The sequence below is a fragment of the Babylonia areolata genome, chromosome 24 (genome assembly GCF_041734735.1).
Source record: "Babylonia areolata isolate BAREFJ2019XMU chromosome 24, ASM4173473v1, whole genome shotgun sequence".
Taxonomy (NCBI): domain Eukaryota; kingdom Metazoa; phylum Mollusca; class Gastropoda; order Neogastropoda; family Buccinidae; genus Babylonia; species Babylonia areolata.
The window spans coordinates 394,888-417,202 of record NC_134899.1 but is presented as its reverse complement, the minus strand read 5'-3'; the positions used below and the strand labels follow the sequence as shown (position 1 = coordinate 417,202).

Genomic DNA, 22,315 nt, shown 5'->3' with positions numbered 1-22,315 from the left:
GTGGTGCGTATGCACAGCAGTCAACATAGACGCATCTTTGAAACAGAAACAGTAATTAATCCAAATGTTCCTGAAAACACTGTAATTCACTGAGCCAGATGCTGAAGTAACTCTAGTAATCTGATTGATCTATGAAGTCAATACTGCTATATCAGAGACAGGGACACTATCTTCGAAGTCAGTACTACTACATGAGAAACAGGGACACTATCTACTCTACATCAGAGACAGGGACACTATCCACGAGGTCAATACTGCTACATCAGAGACAGGGACACTATCCACGAGGTCAATACTGCTACATCAGAGGTAGAGACACTATCCACGAGGTCAGTACTGCTACATCAGAGGCAGGGACACTATCCACGAGGTCAGTACTGCTACATCAGAGACAGGGACACTATCCACGAGGTCAATACTGCTACATCAGAGACAGGGACACTATCCACTAGGTCAGTACTGCTACATCAGACAGGGACACTATCCACGAGGTCAATACTGCTACATCAGAGACAGGGACACTATCCACGAGGTCAGTACTGCTACATCAGAGACAGGGACACTATCCACGAGGTCAATACTGCTACATCAGAGACAGGGACACTATCCACGAGGTCAGCACTGCTACATCAGAGACAGGGACACTATCCACGAGGTCAATACTACTACATCAGAGACAGGGACACTATCCACGAGGTCAATACTGCTACATCAGAGACAGGGACACTATCCACGAGGTCAATACTGCTACATCAGAGACAGGGACACTATCCACGAGGTCAATACTGCTACATCAGAGACAGGGACACTATCCACGAGGTCAATACTGCTACATCAGAGACAGGGACACTATCTACTAGGTCAGCACTGCTACATCAGAGACAGGGACACTATCCACGAGGTCAATACTGCTACATCAGAGACAGGGACACTATCCACGAGGTCAATACTGCTACATCAGAGGTAGAGACACTATCCACGAGGTCAGTACTGCTACATCAGAGACAGGGACACTATCCACTAGGTCAGTACTGCTACATCAGAGACAGGGACACTATCCACGAGGTCAATATTACTACATCAGAGGTAGAGACACTATCCACGAGGTCAATACTGCTACATCAGAGACAGGGACACTATCCACGAGGTCAATATTACTACATCAGAGGTAGAGACACTATCCACGAGGTCAATACTGCTACATCAGAGACAGGGACACTATCCACTAGGTCAGTACTGCTACATCAGAGACAGGGACACTATCCACTAGGTCAGTACTGCTACATCAGAGACAGGGACACTATCCACGAGGTCAATACTGCTACATCAGAGGTAGAGACACTATCCACTAGGTCAATACTGCTACATCAGAGACAGGGACACTATCCACGAGGTCAATACTACTACATCAGAGGCAGGGACACTATCCACGAGGTCAATACTGCTACATCAGAGACAGGGACACTATCCACGAGGTCAGTACTGCTACATCAGAGACAGGGACACTATCCACGAGGTCAGCACTGCTACATCAGAGACAGGGACACTATCCACGAGGTCAATACTACTACATCAGAGGTAGAGACACTATCCACTAGGTCAGTACTGCTACATCAGAGACAGGGACACTATCCACGAGGTCAATACTGCTACATCAGAGACAGGGACACTATCCACGAGGTCAGTACTGCTACATCAGAGACAGGGACACTAGCTACGAGGTGAGTACTACTACATCAGAGACATGGATATTCCTTTTATTCTTTCATATCGCTTGGTGTTCTCTTTCTGTCCCTTTCACACACACACACACACACACACACACACACACACACGAGAGCCACCATGTCTGTTGGCCTGTGCCTTTGGAGACAAGGAAATCAAACTGCACGTGACTAAATATTTATATCACGTTTTACGTTGATGGAAGAGACAGTGCGTGTGCAAGGCTGGCCTCACGTTCCTGTCTCCCTGAATTAAAACAAAACAAAAAAAACAACAAAAAAAACACACACACAAAAACACACACACACACACTAACACTTCACTGAATAAACTGGAGAAAAAAAACACGTAACTGAATCAACTGGAGAAAACGTCACTGAATCAACTGAAAAAACAACACCACTTCACTGAATCAACTTGGAAATCAAGAGAGGCAAGGCCTTTAAGACTCACTTGTGACACGCGCTGTATCTAGTAATAATAATAATAATAGTAATAATGATGGTATTTACATAGCACTGAATCTTGTGGCTTGTGCAGAGACAAATCTAAGCGCTTTCGCACCAGTCAATCACACGTATGCATAACTCTAAAACTGAAGAAACTGAAGACAAGGAAGAGGTAGGGGAGGGAGGCTATCTTGTGAAGAGGTGGATTTTAAGGCCAGACTTGAAAGAGCTGAGTGTGGAGACCTGATACAAGGTCCAGAGACAGAGAAAGAACGGCATCCAACAGTGGAGTGTTTGAATCTGGGTATGCGTAAACAGAGTGGATTCGAAGCCGATCGTAGAGAGCGAGATGGACTGTAGAGGTGAAGGCAGCCACAAAGATAGGAAGGGGCAGATTTGTGAATACATTTATAACATAGAGTGCAGATCTTATACTTTATTCTGTGTGAGACAGGGAGCCAATGGAGATGTTGCAAAATAGGAGTGATGTGCTCAGATCTTTTCTTTCTGTGGACGAGTCGGGCAGCAGAGTTTTGTATGCGCTGAAGGAACTGAATGGATGAAGCAGGCAAATCAGACAATAGGGAGTTACAGTAGTCAAGGTGAGAGAGAAAGAGAGAAACGACAAGTCTAGATGTTGCGTCAGTGGACAGATATTTCCGAATGGAACTGATGCGTCGCACGTGACAGTAGCAGGATTGACATGTCTGACTGATAAATTTTTGAATGAACAGTGTGTTCCTGACTGAGCTGGAAAGAGGGATGGATGTACTGCCAAGTTTGATTTTGTCAGCTGTGATGGAAGAGAGTTTTTGTTTAGTTCCTATGATCACTGCTTCGGTTTTGTCTGCGTTCAATTGTAACTTATTTTGAGTCATCCAGTTTTGAATGTCTAGGAAGCATTCAGATGTTTCTTGTAAGAGCAATGAAAATTTTTCAGGGGTATCACTCTTCTGAAGCTGAGTGTCATCAGCATAGGAATGATGACTAACATTGTGGTGTTTGATAATTTCAGCAAGAGGAGCAGTGTACAGTGTGAAGAGAACTGGGCCTAAAACAGATCCCTGTGGGACTCCGTGTTTGATTTTAACAGGTTCAGACTGGACATTATCGACGATGACAGACTGGAATCGATCAGTGAGATAAGATTTCAACCAGATGAGAACAGTACCGTTGATGCCATATGTAAAATGAAGACGGGAAAGGATTGAATGGTTCTATTGTGTCAAAGGCGGGAGTGAGAAGGGATTTTTTTTTCCTGAGTCGGACGCTAGCAGTAGATTGTTCAGGATGTGAAGGAGAGTGGTTTCAGTGCTGTGGTCAGCATGATATGCAGACTGAAAAGGGTGAAGGAGATTGTTGAAATAAAGGTGGTTGTTGAGCTGCTTCAGGACAGATTTTTCAAGGAGTTTGGACAGGAAAAGAAGGTTAGAAACTGGTCGATAATTTTTCAAAATAATTATTTGTATCAAGGTTGGGTTTCTTCAGAAGTGGCCGAACGATTGCAGTTTTGAAAGTGGATGGAAACGTTCCAGTAAGAAGGGATCAGTTGACAATATTGGTGATTGTGGGGAGAAGCTGTGAGACACACTGGGAAAAGACAGAGGCTGGTATAGAATCAAGTTCACAGGATTTTAATGTAATTTCTTTCAGGATTTCATTCACTTCTGTTTCAGTCAATGGATTGAAGGAATGGAGTGGAGAGCTATTGAATTGAGGATTAGGAATAGCAGGTTGGAAAGACATCTGGTCCAAGCTCATAGGAATATTTTGGTCTTTGTCGAAAAAGAAAGAAGAGAAGACATTGGGGAGTTCAGATAAAGTGTAGGCAGAATAAAGAGGAGTCTTTTTTGCAGAACCGAGAAGATTTGATATGATAAAGAGATTTGGTGGATGTGGCATCGAGAACTTGAGAAGAAAAGAAGTTTGTCTTCGCTGTTGAGATCATATGTTTGACTTTATTTATTTGTTTTCGGAAGATCTGATTGTGGACTTTAGGTTTTGTTGCTCGCCATCCTTTCCAACTGGCGACGTTTGCATTTTGCAAGTCGAGTGTCTTGTGTGTACCATAGGGCGGAAGGCCTATCAGGCAGCATGCTGGTAGTGGGGGGTACATGTTCATCTAGCAGTTCAGAGAGAACAGTATTGTATGTGTGGATATGTCGGTACAGGAAGAAATTTTGGAAAGACGTTCAGCAGCTTGAGAAGAAAAAGTGTTGATGCTGATGGATTTTAGGTTGCGACAAGTAACGGATTTTTTGGTTCTGGTAGGTTTTGAAATATTAAGCGAGAATACAACAGCAGAATGGTCAGAAGAAAGTTCGTCAGTTACAGTCGCTGACGCAATCATGGCATCAGAGTCACGTGCGATGAGCCAGTCCAACGTATGGCCAGATCTGTGTGTTGGTTCTGTGACGAACTGAGAGAGAGAATGATCGGACAGAGATTGACATAGGCGTTTGACATCAGTGGAGGTTTGGTTGTCGAAATGAAAGTCGAAATCTCCGAGGATGATAAGTTTGCCAGAACGAAGGTTGTAGTGATCAAGTAGTGTTCGGAACTCATTGTGAAACAGAGAAGATTATGAGTGTTTTAGAATTGAATTGAACTGAACTGATTGACTGACTGAGGACACTGAGAGTGACTTCGAGCATTTCAAAAGTATCATGTGGAAAGGCGTGGTTATGGGAGAAGGAAAGGAAAGACTCCAAGATGTCTCTGTAGACGATGGCAATGCCACCTCCACGAGACAGTTGAGGAAGTGACTTGGTTTTGTTTTCAGGGGGGGCAGTTGTTTCAGTTTGGGTTCATGACCTGGTGATTTTAGGCAGATTTCTGTAAGAAATAATAATAATCTTAATAATAATAATAATGGATACTTATATAGCACACTATCCAGAAATCTGCTATAGGTGCTTTACAAAAACACTTTTGTTAACATAAAAGATTACATCTATGTTACATACACACACCAAAATGTGACTACACACACACACACACACACACACACACACACACACACACACTGCATACATACATTTTAACATACATGTGTATCAAACAGCTACCCTAACACATACGCACACATAGGCAGGCACAAACTTACATAAACACACGCACACACAATACACATTCATATACATGCATGTAGTTATGTACACATACACATGTATACACACAATCAAGCACAGCTAACGCAAAGGAAGTGGACCTGCCACAACTGAACTTATTGCTGAGGGAAAAGGTGAGTTTTGAGACGAGATTTAAAAGATGCGAGGGAATCAGAATGACGGAGGCTATCAGGGAGCTTGTTCCACGTCTTTGGCGATTGAAAAGAAAACGATCTGTGTCCATAGGTCTTACTTATGACGTGAGGTATCCTGAGAAGTCGAGTATCAGAGGAAGAACGGAGCTGGCGAGACGGGATATAGATATGGAGGAGTTCAGAAAGATACTTAGGGCCAGATCCGTTGACTGCAGAAAAGGTCAGAGTGGATAGCTTATAGTCTATTCGATCAGAAACAGGCAACCAGTGGAGAGACTGAAGGAGAGGAGAAACATGGTCAAATTTAGAAGCTATGCAAATGAGTCTGGCAGCGTTATTCTGAATTCGTTGGAGTCTAACAGATATTTGGGAAGGCCGGCCAAACGAGAGTTGCAGTAATCCAATCTTGAGAGAACCAGAGAGCATACAAATGTCTTGGTTGCATCGGTTGAGAGATAGTGGCGGATAGAACTGATTCTACGCAGTTCCAAATAGGCAACTTTACAGAGATTCGAAATGTACTATTGGAAGGAAACAGACTGGTCTAGGATTACACCGAGAGTGTGAACAGAAGGAGAAAGTGAAACAAGTGTGCTACTGATCAGAACAGAGTCAGGAAAGGAAGGATGTTGACGAAACTTCTTTGGACAGATTATCATAAATTCAGTCTTACTATCATTTAGTTGCAGCTTGTTGAGAGTCATCCAGTCCTTTAGGCCAGCAATGCACTCCTGTGTTTGAGTCACTAGTGCATCAAATTCAGCTATGGAAGCCGACTGATAAAGTTGTGTGTCATCAGCAAAGCTCTCATGCGACATCGCATGATGACTGATGACATCCGACACAGGAGCCGCATACAGCACAAAAAGAACAGGACCTAGGACGGACCCCTGTGGGACACCGTATTTTAAGGCAGATACTCTAGAGTACCATTTACACACACTTTCTGTGTACGATCTGACAGGTAAGACGTGAACCATGCTAGCGCCAGTGCAGTGTCACGAATACCAAAGGAAGTTTTAAGTCTGTTCAAGAGTACAGAGTGGTCGATAGTGTCAAAAGCTGCTGACAAATCTAAGAGAGCGAGAACAGATATCGTATCCTCATCAAATCCCAAAAGCAAATCATTCACTATTCTAAGAAGGGCCGTTTCGCAACTATGACCACGTCTATAAGCTGACTGGTGGGATTTAAGTAAACCATTTTGTTCCAGATGAGCTGAGAGCTGAGACAATATGATCTTTTCTAGCAGTTTTGATAAAACTGACAGATTAGAGACAGGTCGATAATTTTTCAAACAATTATGATCCAAAGATGGTTTCTTGATGAGTGGACGTACAACAGCAGATTTGAAGCTTTCAGGGAAACAACCAGACAGCAAGGAAGAATTGATGACATGAGTAATATGTGGCAGCAGAACATCAATACATTCAACGAACAAAGAAGACGGGACAGGGTCAAGCTCACAGGATTTCGGACAAGCGCTCAGACACACTTTCTTCACAAAATCTTCAGTAACTGGTTGGAAACAATGTAAAACAGGACCACTGTATTCACATTCTTTAACGGGTGAAGAAGGAGACACAACAGAGTCAAGCTTCTCACGAATGCATGATATTTTGCTGGTGAAGAAGTCAGAAAACTTTTGAGGAAGTTCCTGCGCCGAAAATGTTGTAGGGAGAAGAGTGTTTTTCATTTTACCTAGTAGATTGTTCGTGGCGTTGAAAAGCTGTTTGGCTGTGGTGCATGCAAGGATTTTAGAAGAGTAGAACTTTGACTTTGCCCGGTCAACAATGTTTGTTACACTATTCCTGGCTGTCTGAAAAATGTCCCCCTACTGACGGTCAAACTAGTGGCACGCCAGTGCCTCTCAGCTCTCCTTCTCTCCCGCTTGGCCTCCAACAGCTCTGGTCCCACAGTGTTGTACTCGGCGGGGGACGATTGGAGATCAGGCGCAGAGTCGACGGGGCGTGCCTATCGAGTACAGCGCGTAGGGCAGTGGATAGCTGGTCAACAGTCGTCTCAAAAGGGATATTAGTCAGCAGGTCAGCTTTAAATAAGTCTAAGTCAATTGAGGTTAGTGTGCGCACCTCCCACGGGGCGTGGGAGGTTTGGTGGGATTCAGTTGACACGTCACACTGTGATGGTAAGAGGACAGGGTGTGATCGACGGTGGTAGACTTCAGGAGGCAGTCCTCATTTCTGTGCAACACCCAATCGACGATGTGACCACAATTGTGTGTGTTCAAGTAATTTAGAGGTATAAAACTGTGTGGGTGAATCAAAATGACAATAAGTAGGAAGCCTGGTAAACTGTTAGCATATTCTAAGAAGTCCGTAAACTGTTCCATGAACATCGTATCAGAAAGTTTGTTTTTCTTGTTTGGTGGCGGACGGTAGAGGCAGAACACATTGAGGTGGGAATGTGGCAGCGACAGTGAAAGCTGGGCCAGTTCAAATGAGGCATGGTTGAAGGGGAAGGCAGTTGTGTACGTTGTGTGTGGAAGCAGCCTGTCTGACACAACGAAGGCGATTCCTCCCCCGCAAGTTGTTGTAACACGAGGGAAGGAGGTGGTAGTGTAGCCAGGGGGAGCGAGATCTCGACACTTAGCTTCATCCCCTGTACTGCGAAGCCAAGTTTCTGTGATACACATGACGTCGAAGCTGATCGAAAGCAGATGTTCGTTGATCGCTGAGCGTTTGAGGCCAGGACAAACTGATATCAAAGTTATTTCAAAAATATAATCAGAAATATGGTCAGTCTTTTGATCAGGGCAGACAGACTGAGCATTGAACAGGCAGGCATGAAAGAGATCAGAAGCAGGCTGAGAGAAATTTGATGGTGAATCAGGTGAGTCAGACAGACAGGCAACGGAAGGAGACAGTGGTGACTGAGCAGTGGAGGGCAGTGGGAAGGCAGAGAAAGGTCCGGGAGTTGAGACAGGTGTGGGAGGAGTAGAAGCAGAACAGAGTCAATCACGGGAGATACACCACAGTTTGGAAAAGTGTCAGAGAGGACAGTGTCACGGGAAGTAAAGGAGTCATCTTTAACATGAATGTTGAAGTTGTCAGTGAAAGTCACAGCAACAGCAAGGCTGACATCGGAGACAGGACGATCAGCACGGGGGACAGGGCCCCACAAACGGAAGTCTGCCCGCTCTGGTTCCTCTCTTCGTCTTTGGTAAGACGATGCCGAGTCTGATGATGCGTTGAGTCGTGTCATCGCGAAGTGAGTGTAGCTACACCCATGACATAGTTGACAGCAACGCTACAATGTTATTGACGTTTGCCATGGTGACAGTGGCACAACGAGAGCAGAGGTCAGACGGTACGAGAGAGGGTTGGGTACGTGAAAAACGTGCCACACGGCGGACAGTGTCGTTGGCAGGGCGAAAATGGTCCCTGACACGACGATTAGGGTCAGGTGAGCAGCATTCATTCGTCAGTTTGTAAATAAAAACACAAACATGAAGAATATGAAATGTCAAACAATTCGAAAAGTAAGCAAAAACGACAAAGACTGTTCCGACCTTCCGAGTCCTTGAAATACAGCGCACACACATATATAAAAAAAAAATGCCCAAATCAGAATAAGATAAACACAAGAACAGGCACAAAAACGCAGAGACCAACAGAGTGCAGGCAGTGGGCGCAACGGCAGGTAACTCAAAATCTAGTAAAGGAATCATGAGAAGAAGAAAAAAGAGACAGAAAGATTAAAATGGGTCCTGTGTTAAATACTAGTAGCTTTGAAAAAACAAGAAAACAAACAAACAACAAAAAACAACACAAAAACAAACAAACAAGCAAAAAACCAACTGGCCTGCTAGTGAAGCACGGATGTTCTGAGCAGAAACAAGTAATCAAATCCCGTACGCTGCGCAGCATCTGACGTCACTCTACCAATTTTTATATTTACAGCTACTGGTCATTTGTAGCGCGACGCGATAAAAATATGATTGTATTTGAGGTAATAACACAATTTAAATAATGTTTTCCTGACATATCTCGATAATATAAGACATTCTTTTAATTCGGCCATAAAGGAGACGTTGACATCAGGCACACAGCAAAATGTATAGATCTGCTAAAACCAGTCCAACAACAGGCTGACCGAAACTGAAAGAAACGTTTGATTCCATTTTTCCTTTAGGTTCAGTTTCAACGTAAGAATATTCACACGCAGTAAACACGTCAATGGTGTAGTTAGTGTTACTGTATGTGTTCTGTCCAGACATTGCACTTCTTTTATTGTACTTGAGAACAAGAAAAATGATGTCATGACGTCTTTTTACCAAGTATAGCCTACGTTTTGGCATCTGGTTCAGTTTTCAGTTTCAGTAGCTCAAGGAGGCGTCACTGCGTTCGGACAAATCCATATACGCTACACCACATCTGCCAAGCAGATGCCTGACCAGCAGCGTAACCCAACGCGCTAAAGTCAGGCCTTGAGGGGAAAAAAAAGGTGAATAAATAATAGATAAACTTCCACAAATAAATGAATAAATAAATAAATAAGTAAATAATAACTATAAAAACAAAACAAAAAAACAACAATAATAAATAAATTAATAAATAAGATAACAATGATGATAAATAAGCAAATAGATGTAAAACATGAAGACACACATTCACATATACACCCACACATGCATAACAGATATGCACCGAACATGCAGTTTCACAGATATGAAAGCAGTCAAATACATATAAACGTACATCAGCTCCAACACACACACACACACACACACACACACACACATTACCCTGCACCTCCTCTACCCCCCTCCTCCACACACTCATTTCTAGTCTACGTATCGCAGCTTCCACGGCACACACACACACACACACACACACACACACACACTCACACACACACACACACACACACTTACTTGTACAAGCACACACACACATGCCCGTATCTCCACACACATATATACAAAGATATATATATATATATATATATATATATATATATATATATATATATATATATACGTTCCAATATCCTGTTGCTCCCACAGTGTAGGCATGCATACACTCACATACCTCATCCTCTGCCCCACCTCCCCCTGCATCCCCACCTCCCCCTCACACACACACACACACTCACGTGCACAGAACTCTACTAACATTTGTGTACACTTACACTCTCGCGCATGCACAGACGCACTCAAAAAATACAGACCCACACATGCACACAAACACACACATACACACACGCACAGAGGCTGCCACTGATTGGCCGCAAGAGGGATGGGAAAAGATCTCTGATGCCAAGAACGTGGCGTCTAGTGTGTTGCTCAGTCTATTGTATTTGGAAAAGCCCACAGAGACTCTGTTCCGTTTTGAAGAAATTTGCGCAATGTTGGTTTGGAAATTGTGCCGATATTTGTTTGATTTGCAAAGCATCGTGCTCTACCTTTCATGTTAGACTTACGGCCACTCCCTCTCTCTGCTTTTATTTCTTTGAGGCGATTGATGGTGTGATGGCCTTGTACCTGTTCTTTTTGATATTCTTTGACTTTTCTGAAGATTTCCGATTTTCCTAGATGTAGGCTGCTCGTTGGTGTTGCGTTACCAGCAAGTCTGTCAGCTCGCTCATTTCCCTTAACGCCTGCATGTCCCGGGCAGTATGACCATGTGAGTTTTTTAATCTGAAAGTTACGCATTGCCTTATGCCACTCTGGGCTTCCCATTCCGTTTTCAATTTTCTGTATGAGGTTCATTGAGTCGGTTAGAATCATGGCATGTTGGTTTCGGGCGTATGGATGGACGATAGCCACTGGAGGGCATGTGTCACAGCTTCAACTTCCATTGTTAGGCTGGAGGTTGTGACTTTGTAGGCAGCATTCTCTTCCCTAACTGTTTTTCCATTTTGTTTCGCAGTGAATCCCCAACCGGATTGGTCTTTGGTGACTGAGCCATCTGTGTATATGATGATGTCCTCTTCTTTACTGTTTTCTTCTATGAGTAGCTTCACTTCCACATCAGTTTTGCCCTCTGGCCATTCCCCGACAATGTCTTCCTAGAGTGCGTGAAATGGCTGTGTTGAATAGATGGTTGAGGTTTTCGGGGTTTTTCTCCCATTCTTTTGTTTCTTTCAGGTCTTGTAGTCGGCATACTAGCTGGATTGTGTCTTCTGCTTGCCCCATCCATGATCTTCCTCGTTCTAGGCGGCTGCCTTTTGGTTCTTTGACTGCGTCATGCAGTGGGTTTTGAGGGTTTTCTGATGCTTTGAAGTAGGTCTTGACCTGTTCTAACTTGTTTCTGGCCTGCACTGAAGGAAGGTCAAGCAGGTATCGCATGGTTTCTGTGGGCGTGTCTTTTGTTGTTCCAAGGATCAGCCTCATAGCTTCATTTTGAACTCTTTCTAATTTTAGGAGGTTGCTTTGAGACGGTGTTGTTAGCCCAAGTCCGTAGTCGATCACACTGAGGACGAGTGATTGGTATAGCAGGAACAGGTGGCGTTGTTCAATACCTTTGGTTGCCATTGCTTTTAAGACTGAAAGGCCCTTTTTGTATTTGAGAACAGTATTTTCCGTATGTTTTCTGAAGGTCAGCATCCTGTCGAAGTGTATTCCTAGGTAGCGTAGGCATTCAGTTTTCTTGATCTGAATCCCATCGAGTGACACAGAAGGTGGTGATTTGCTCGCGGTTCTGTTGTTGAGGGTGCACAGCAACGTTTGGGCTTTCGCTGGATTGATGGAAGATCCTGTGTCTTTGCACCATTGAGCAATATTGTTTAGTTGTTTCTGGACGGCTTTAGTTCTTTCCTGAGCATCTTTCGAAGTTTTGAAGACCAGGCCATCATCCGCAAGAGTAAGCACCCGAGCTATTCCATTGTTGTTTAAGTCTGCAAGGCCCTTCGTGTAGACATTGTACAGGACAGGAGAAAGCAGAGACCCTTGTGGCAGTCCCATGGATAGTTTAGAAGGCGCAGACATCCAATCTCCGAGGCGTAGGACGACGGTTCTTTCCTGAAGCGCTGCTGCTATCCATCTTGTCAGTGTCAAACTTACTCCATACCTTAGTAGCAGCTCCATGAGGTGCGCAAACTGGACCTTATTGTAGGCATCTTCAAGATCGATTGCTACTGCTAGTGTTTCTTCTTTTCTTTGAAATCCTTCATACACCTCATATGCAAAAGCAGCTGCGTTTTCCCAAGTGGACTTGCCTGTTCTGTAACCACCTTGATCTGAAGGGAGAATGTGCCTATGTTCAAGATCCCTTGCAAGTTTCCTGGCTATCATGCGTTCCATGAGCTTTCCGGCAATGTTTTGCATGGTTAGGATCTGGAAGCCGCTTACCTGATGATGGTCCTTTCCTGGTTTTGGTATGGGTTTTAAGAAGCTGTGTGTCCAGTCCTCTGGCACATGTCCATTGTGGAAACTGTTTTGATATAGATTGAAAAGGTTGCTTCTGTCTTCTTCCGATAGTTCCTTGATGTCCGAGTAGCGAACTTTGTCTAGGCCAGGAGCTGATTCTTTCTTGCATTTAGCTATTGCTTCGTTTAGATCATCTATTGTCAAGTCATCATCAGGTCCAGTCTGCATAAGGGTTTGGTTTAACTCAACATATTTCTTTTTCTCATCTAAGTTTCTTTGATCGCTCTGTTGTATGAAACGTTTGAGCAGGGCGGATCCTTTTTCTTCGTTTGTCTTAAGCTTGGTTCCGTCAGTGTCTACCATGTCTGGGGGGGTTGTTGTGCACGTTTTCCCTTCCATGCGACGATAGAATTGCCAGAACTCTGTCAATGTTGAGTCATAACTGAGTGCCTCGCAAAACTGTTTCCACTTGTCATTTTTGGCCTCTTGAGCAATGATTTCAAACTGTTTAGTTTTTCTTTCATTTTTGTTTCAATATCTTTGTCCAGAGATGGTTTTGTTCTTCCTTTTTGCCAAAGTTTGACAGCCGCATGTTTTTCTATCCAGGCTCTCTCTGTGTCGGTATTCCACCATGGGGGCTGAATAGTTTGCATCCTGTTCGGTGCCGTTCTTTTGTTTCTTCTGCGTCTTAATTTTTCAATGATGGTTGTCTCTTTGGTTTCATACTGAAATGGATCACGCGGTTTCATACAGGGTTTATCTGACAGTTTCTGTAGACTGAACACTACCGGGAGGTGGTCACTGCCTTGGTGTGGAAGTGTCTCTGCATTCATTTCTGCTCTGAATTTTGGAGATGTTAGAGCGATGTCGATCACACTGTCACTGTCCCCTTGTCTTGTTCCAAGGCGAGTTGGGGATGTGGTTGTTAATGGGCTAAGAAGAATTTCCCCTATCATTCCTTCAAGTGCGAGTCCTTGTGGGTTGGTGTTCCGCTGGTCCCATAGCTTCGATCTTGCATTGAGGTCTCCACAGATAATGACTGAGTCTCCAAGTTCGTTCTCTATTTCCTCTAAAAAGGCCCAATCCTCTTTTGTTGTGCAGGTTCCTGGGTGAACATAGGCATTGATGAGCACGATGCTTTTGTGAATTCCGTCAGGTTTTTCGAGACGCACCCCCACTAGTTCACATGAATTGCTACACCATTTCTCTAGATTTATGGTGGAAACTTTGTTTTTTAGGTTTTTGTTCAGTATGATTGCTACTCCTCTTCCTTCATTCCTTTGAAAGACTGTGAATTTCTCAAAATGTATTGGTCTGTCTGCACTTGTCCTGGTCTCTTGGAGACATAAAATGTCAAAATCATATGCCAATTTCTCAATTGTTGAGATTCTCATTCTCGCGCTGGAACAATTCCAACTGCCGATTCTAAAGAATTTCTTTGACAGCCGCTCTGCTTTTGTCATTCTGCTACCTAAGCACAATCTTTTCCCACCTCTTTTGCCACGCCTGTTTTGGCATCTGGGAAGTGGTAAATGGCGATTTCGGATTCCAGAGTGAGCCTCAACGAAACAAACCGTTAACGATCCGGAAATATGGCTTAATTCAGGAGACTTACAACCTATCATTGGTTTGACTGTGAAGATTTTTTCCTACTATGTTTAAGCCTGATTTAGTATTGGCAGACAGAGTAATTCCAGAGAAAATGGCAGTGTTAAAGTTCACTACGGACACACAGACAAAGACACACAACCGAACAGTGGGTTATAACATAGACTTGTTTTGTTTACACAAGTGAGTCAATAATAAACAACATGAAAGTCAGATAACTGACCAACCAATTAATCACTGAACCAGCCAATAATACAGTCACCAAGATGCATAATGAACAATATAAAAGATAACTGACCGACCAAATGATCACTCAACCAGCCAGTTATGCAGTCAACTAAAGATGTACAATGAACAACATAAAAGTGAGATAACTGGCCAACCAATGAATCACTCAACCAGCCAGTTATGCAGTCAACCAAAGATGTACAATGAACAACATAAAAGTGAGATAACTGGCCAACCAATGAATCACTCAACCAGCCAGTTACGCAGTCAACCAAAGATGTACAATGAACAACATAAAAGTGAGATAACTGGCCAACCAATGAATCACTCAACCAGCCAGTTATACAGTCAACTAAAGATGTACAATGAACAACATAAAAGTGAGATAACTGGCCAACCAATGAATCACTCAACCAGCCAGTTATGCAGTCAACTAAAGATGTACAATGAAACACATAAAAGTGAGATAACTGGCCAACCAATGAATCACTCAACCAGCCAGTTATGCAGTCAACTAAAGATGTACAATGAAAAACATAAAAGTGAGATAACTGGCCAACCAATGAATCACTCAACCAGCCAGTTATGCAGTCAACCAAAGATGTACAATGAACAACATAAAAGTGAGATAACTGGCCAACCAATGAATCACTCAACCAGCCAGTTATGCAGTCAACCAAAGATGTACAATGAACAACATAAAAGTGAGATAACTGGCCAACCAATGAATCACTCAACCAGCCAGTTATGCAGTCAACCAAAGATGTACAATGAACAACATAAAAGTGAGACAACTGGCCAACCAATGAATCACTCAACCAGCCAGTTATGCAGTCAACCAAAGATGTACAATGAACAACATAAAAGTGAGACAACTGGCCAACCAATGAATCACTCAACCAGCCACGTATGCAGTCAAATAAAGATGTACAATGAACAAATTTTGTTTCGGGACAATAATAATAATTATACTAGTATTTATATATCGCTGAATCTTGTGCAGAGACAAATCTAAGTGCTTTCACACCAGTCATGCACACACATGCATATCTCTAAAACTGAATAAACTGAAGACAAGGAAGAGGTAGGGTAGGGAGGCTATCTTGTGAAGAGGTGGGTTTTAAGGCCAGACTTGATAGTGCTGAGTGCAGAGACCTGATGAAGCGAAAGAGGAAGTTCATTCCAATTACAAGGTCCAGAGACAGAGAAAGAACAGCGTCCAACAGTGGAGTGTTTTAATCAGGGGACGCGTAAACAGAGTGGATCCAAAGCCGATCGTAGAGAGCGAGATGGTGTGTGGTGAAGGCAGCCACAAAGATAGGAAGGGGCAGATTAATTTAAGAAAACATCTATAACATAGAGTGCTGATCTTATGATCTTATACTTTATTCTGTGTGAGACAAGGAGCCAATGGAGATGTTGCAAAATAGGAGTGATGTGCTCAGATCTTTTCTTTCTGTGGACGAGTCAGGCAGCAGAGTTTTGTATGCGCTGAAGGGACTGAATGGATGAAGCAGGCAAACCAGACAATAGGGAGTTACAATAGTCAAGGCGAGATAGAATGAGAGAAACGACAAGTCTGGATGTTGCGTCGGTGGACAGATATTTCCGAATGGAACTGATGCGTTGCCGGATTGACAGTAACAGTGACTACACGTATAGTCAGGTGGACCTGAGTGAATGCGGTAGTGTGACAGAAACAAGCAAAAAAGATGTTTTCAATATCCCAGAGTTTGGTACTCTCTTTCTCCTCTCTCCCTGCTTTGCCCTCTTTCACTCTCATTCTTAAACCATCCCATCTCCATCTTCCCCCCACCTCCTCTCTCTCTCTCTGCCCCCATCTTTGCAAGCTGTCAGCACTCACCGTCCTCAAAGTTGGGGGACATCGCGGCGTCGTGCCTGGACACCAGGTCTTGAACTATCCGTTGCCTGTCAAGACAGACATGACACGTGCACGTCACACATTCACTGTTCACACTGCTGGTCACTGCTTCACGTGTACTACACTTATACTACACACAAAGTCCCCCCCCCCCCCCCCCAAACTCCCCCCCCCCCCCCGCCCCCCCACCGGCTCCACCCAATCTTACGAAAAGTGTTAAAACGTTTGACCAGATTTTATCACTATTGATCATTTGGGCATTATATGTACAATCCTGAGGCCTCAAGGAACATGTAGCCATCAATGGAACATGTCATAGCCAATCTGAGGCCTCAAGGAACATGTAGCCATCCTGAGGCCTCAAGAAACATGTTGTAGCCATCCTGAAGCCTCAAGGAACATGTCACAGATATCCAGGGACCTCATATCAAGGAACATGTCATAGCCATCCTGAGGCCTCAAGGAACATGTCACAGCCATCCTGAGGCCTCAAGAAACATGTCTGTAGCTGTGCACCCAAGTGGTATATAAGGGTATGGTACAAAATAACTAATGATGATTTAAAGGATAGACAAGAATCCCCACACACAGGCCAGGAACATATAGAGGCCAGTCACAAAAGGGTTTTTCTGTTATCTTATTTACAATAGTTATAAGAAAATAAGAATAAATAAAGAGAAGAAGATGAGATAAAACAGTGCAGTGATACGTAGCGAGATGTCAGCCTCTGGGACAATGCACACACATACACACTGCGTGCGAAACATCAAGAGAGAAAGAGAGCGGCTGTGGTCAGAAGACTGACCAGGTAGAAACTGACCACTCATCACCTACTCCGTCTCTTTATGCAAGTTAAGCGGACTGCAAAGACAATCGCATGTGCTGAAAAGCAGATGGGCCCAAATCAGGCCAAATCTGAGAAGAACTGTGTTTCTTACAAAGTGTTCAGTAATAGATTTCTAAATAATTCTTGAACCAATTTACACTGGATAAGTCACAAAAGAAAGGGCTCAACACCTACTTTCTATTTAGTATAAAATGAAGTGTTGATTATTTACGATGAATATATAATCTTAATTTAAGTCACCTGAAAAGGGTCAATTTTAGTGAGCTCATCGCGGAAACTTACAAACTGCATTAGATCAATTTAACGCAGGCAACCATAAATGAAATAGATTTAAAGATGGAATTGCGACGATTCTGCTAGTATATAATACTTGTAGTTTACTGATCCGACAAAAAAGATATTATTTAAATATGGTGGAGCAGAAACACAGATTCCAGCTCAGCCAACAGTGTACCCTGACACTGGCCAAGCAGTGAGTGTGTGGCGAGAAGGACAAAATGACGTAAGCTCAGCATCAGTTGAAATCTTTACACTGATGAACGATTAAAATCAAATATGCTTCTAACTGATTAAAGTGTGTGTGTGTGTAGGCACAACAAATATAATATTGCAGTGAACGATACAGAGACTTGATTTGATAGATGGTTGGAGCCTTTGTCTAAAAGGGGATCTGCATTCAAACCGGGAATGGCGTCACACATTCTGCGCGGGTCGTTGTAGACTGGCAAGTTAGTTGCGAAAACAGCGGCTTCTATAGCTGATGTGTGAAGCAAGTTTTGAAGCAAGCAGAGCGCTTGGTTACATGTCATAGACATCCAGGGATTCATATCAAGGTTTTCAGTTTCTGTTTCAGTAGCTCAAGGAGGCGTCACTGCGTTCGGACAAATCCATATCCGCTACACCACATCTGCCAAGCAGATGCCTGACCAGTAGCATAACCCAACGTGCTTAGTCAGGCCTTGAGAAAAAAAAGTAAATGAATGATAGATAAATACATAAAAAAGAACTACTACTAATAATAATATGTATAAGGCGCAAAAACTTGATGAAATCAAGTATAAGTGTACAAAAAAATAAATAAATAAAAATTAATTAATTAATTAATTAATTAATTAATTAATTAATTAATAATAATAATAATAATTAAAAAGAAATAATTAAATTCTAAAAAAATTATTTAAAAAATTATAATGATAATAATAACTATTAAAATTTAAAACAATAAAAAAGACAACAATGATGATAAATAAGCAAATAAATGTAAAAAATGCAGACAGACATTCACACATACACACACATTATGCATAACAGATATGCACCAAACATGCAGTTTCACAGATATGAAAGCACAGTCAAGTACACAAAAACGTACATGAGCCCCAACACACACACACACACACACACACATTACCCTGCACCCCCTCTACCCCCCTCCTCCACACACTCACTTCTAGGCTACGTATCGCAGCTTCCACAGCACACACACACACACACACACACACACACACACACACAGAGGCACACTTACTTGTACGAGCACACACACACATACGCCCATATCCCCCACCCCCAACCCCACACACATATATACAAAGATATATACGAGGGTCATTCAATAAATAAGATGAATTTTTCGGTATAAGGACTTCTAATACAGATAGAAGCTTACTTTTTTCTTTTTCTTTTTTTTCTTTTTTTTTTTTCTTTTTTACTTCTTTTTCACATGGATTTAATTTGTTTTGCAGATTAAAAAAAACTTTGAGAGTTTTGGCGATTAACAAAGATGGCCGACCAAGAAGCATGCTCCAGGATTGAACAGCGGTCAGTTATCAAGTGTTTGGTTGCTGAAGGGTGCAAACCAGTTGAAATTCATAGGAGAATGTCAACTGTGTATGGTGCCACATGTTTCAGCCGAAAAAATGTCTACAAGTGGGCTAAATTGTTTAAAGAAGGACGGAGCAGTGTTGAGGATGAAGACAGGCCTGGAAGGCCTACAGAAGTGAGGTCTCCTGAGGTGATCGAATCAGCCAATGACCTCATTCAGTCTGACAGAAGGGTGACAGTAGATGACATTGCAAGGACTTTGAGCTTATCTGTTGGGACAGCACACAAAATTGTCCATGATGACCTTGGCTACTCGAAGGTCAGCTGCCGGTGGGTGCCAAAGATGCAAGGCCTCACACAGCAGCCCGAACGGTGCAGACCATCAACGAGCTGGGCTGGGAACTGCTCCCTCATCCCCCTTACAGCCCAGACCTTGCCCCTTCAGACTTTCACCTGTTTGGTCCCTTGAAAGCGTTCACGAGAGGCACGAAGTTTGAAAGTGACGATGAAGTCAAAAGTGTTGTGAGCGACTGGCTGAGACATCAGTCCAAAGATTTTTACGCTGAGGGAATACGGAAGCTTGTGCACAGATGGGAAAAGTGTGTGACAGTGCTGGGAGACTACGTTGAAAAAAAAAGAAAAAAGTAAGCTTCTATCTGTATTAGAAGTCCTGACACTTGTGTACACTTACACCCTCGCGCATGCACAAACGCACACCAACAGACAGACCCACACATACACACAAACACACACGCACAGAGGCTGCCACTGATTGGCCACAAGAGGGATGGGAAAAGATCTCTGATGCCAAGAACGTGGCGTCTAGTGTGTTGCTCAGTCTATTGTATTTGGAAAAGCCCACAGAGACTCTGTTCCGTTTTGAAGAAATTTGCGCAATGTTCGTTTGGAAATGATGCCGATATTTGTTTGATTTGCAAAGCATCATGCTCTACCTATCACGCTAGACTTACGGCGCTCCCTCTCTCTGCCTTTATTTCTTTGAGGCGATCGATGGTGTGATGACCTTGTACCTGTTCTTTTGGATAGTCTTTAACTTTTCTGAGGATTTCCGATTTTCCTAGGTGTGGGCCGCTCGTTGTTGTTGCGTTACCAGCAAGTCTGTCAACTCGCTCATTTCCCTTAACACCTGCATGTTCCTGGCTGTATGACCATGTAAGTTTTTTAATCTGAAAGTTGCGCATTGCCTTATGCCACTCTGGGCTTCCCATTCCATTTTCAATTTTCTGTATGAGGTTCATTGAGTCGGTTAGAATCATGGCATGTTGGTTTCCGGGCGTATGGATAGACGATAGCCACTGGAGGGCATGTGTCAGAGCTTCAGCTTCCATCGTTAGGCTGGAGGTTGTGACTTTGTAGGCAGCATTCTCTTCCCTAATTGTTTTTCCATTTTGTTTTGCAGTGAATCCCCAACTGGATTGCTCTTTGGTGACTGAGCCTTCTGTGTATATGATGATGTCCTCTTCTTTACTGTTTTCTTCTATGAGTCGCTTCACTTCCGCATCAGTTTTGCCCTCTGTCCATTCTCGACAATGTCTTTCTAGAGTGGGTGAAATGGCTGTTTTGAATAGATGGTTGAGGTTTACGGGGTTTTTTTCCCCATTCTTTTGTTTCTTTCAGGTCTTGTAGTCGGCATACTAGCTGGATTGTGTCTTCTGCTTGCCCCATCCATGATCTTCCTCGTCCTAGACGGCTGCCTTTTGGTTCTTTGACTGCGTCATGCAGTGGGTTTTCAGGGTTTTCTAATGCTTTGAAGTTGGTCTTAACCTGTCCTAACTTGTTTCTGGCCTGCACTGAAGGAAGGTCAAGCAGGCATCGCATGGTTTCTGTGGGCGTGTCTTTTGTTGTTCCAAGGATCACCCTCATAGCTTCATTTTGAACTCTTTCTAATTTTAGGAGGTTGCTTTGATATGGTGTTGTTAGCCCAAGTCCGTAGTCGATCACACTGAGGACGAGTGATTGATATAGCAGAAACAGGTGGCGTTGTTCAATACATTTGGTTACCATTGCTTTTACGACTGAAAGGCTCTTTTTGCATTTAAGAAAAGTATTTTCCGTATGTTTTCTGAAGGTCAGCATCCTGTCGAAGTGTATTCCTAGGTAGCGTAGGCATTCCGTTTTCTCGATCTGAATCCCATCGAATGACACAGGTGGTGGTGATTTGCTCGCGGTTCTGTTGTTGAGGGTGCACAGCAACGTTTGGGCTTTCGCTGGATTGATGGAAGATCCTGTGTCTTTGTACCATTGAGCAATATTGTTTAGTTTCTGGACGGCTTTAGTTCTTTCCTGAGCATCTTTAGAAGTTTTGAAGACCAGGCCATCATCCGCAAAAGTAAGCACCCGAGCTATTCCATTGTTGTTTAAGTCATATCAAGGAACATGTCATAGCCATCCTGAGGCCTCAAGGAACATGTCATAGCCATCAATGGAACGTCATAGCCATAGTGAGCCTCTCTAAACATGTCATGGCCATCCAAAAGCCCCAAGGAACATGTCATAGCCATCCAGAAGCCCCAAGGAACATGTCATAGCCATCCAGAGGCCCCAAGGAACGTCATAACTACCCAGAGGCCCCAAGGAACGTGTCATAACTACCCAGAGGCCCCAAGGAACGTGTCATAGCTACTCAGAGGCCCCAAGGAACGTCTCACAGCCATCCAGAAGCCCCAAGGAACGTGTCATAACTACCCAGAGGCCCCAAGGAACGTGTCATAGCCACCCAGAGGCCCCAAGGAACGTATCATAGCTACCCAGAGGCCCCAAGGAACGTGTCAAGGCCCCAAGGAACGTGTCATAACTACCCAGAGGCCCCAAGGAACGTGTCATAGCTACCCAGAAGCCTCAAGAAACATGTCATCAACTAGTGTGCTCGTCTTGACCTTTTCATTTGAAAACTGAAATGTGAATCACTAAAAAGTGGATTTCCCCTGTATCGTGGGGTTCAGGAAGGAAGGCCAGATTGAAGTGACACCAATGTCAGCTGGGCTGTGAGAGTCACTAAAAGTTACATCCCACCGGCCCTGGGAATTCAAATGATTTGATCATTTGTGCATTGTGGCTTTTGACTGGAAGACATGACATGCAAATCGTTACGGAAATGGACAACTCTCTACATGTGTGTGTACTTCTGTCTGTTTAT

At 43.4% G+C, this 22,315-nt stretch overlaps 1 protein-coding gene across 1 annotated transcript in view; it reads right to left on the bottom strand.

Moving 5' to 3' along the window:
• Positions 1–22,002, bottom strand: part of LOC143299126 (glycine receptor subunit alpha-2-like) — a 61,030-nt gene extending 39,028 nt beyond the window's left edge. Inside the window, exons 1-2 of the mRNA XM_076612255.1 lie at positions 21,896–22,002; positions 16,470–16,534 (exon numbers count right to left, since the gene is read on the bottom strand). Coding sequence (XP_076468370.1) covers positions 16,470–16,534; positions 21,896–22,002 — 172 coding nt within the window. The remainder of the gene's footprint in view (positions 1–16,469; positions 16,535–21,895) is intronic.
• Positions 22,003–22,315: the final 313 nt, after the last annotated feature.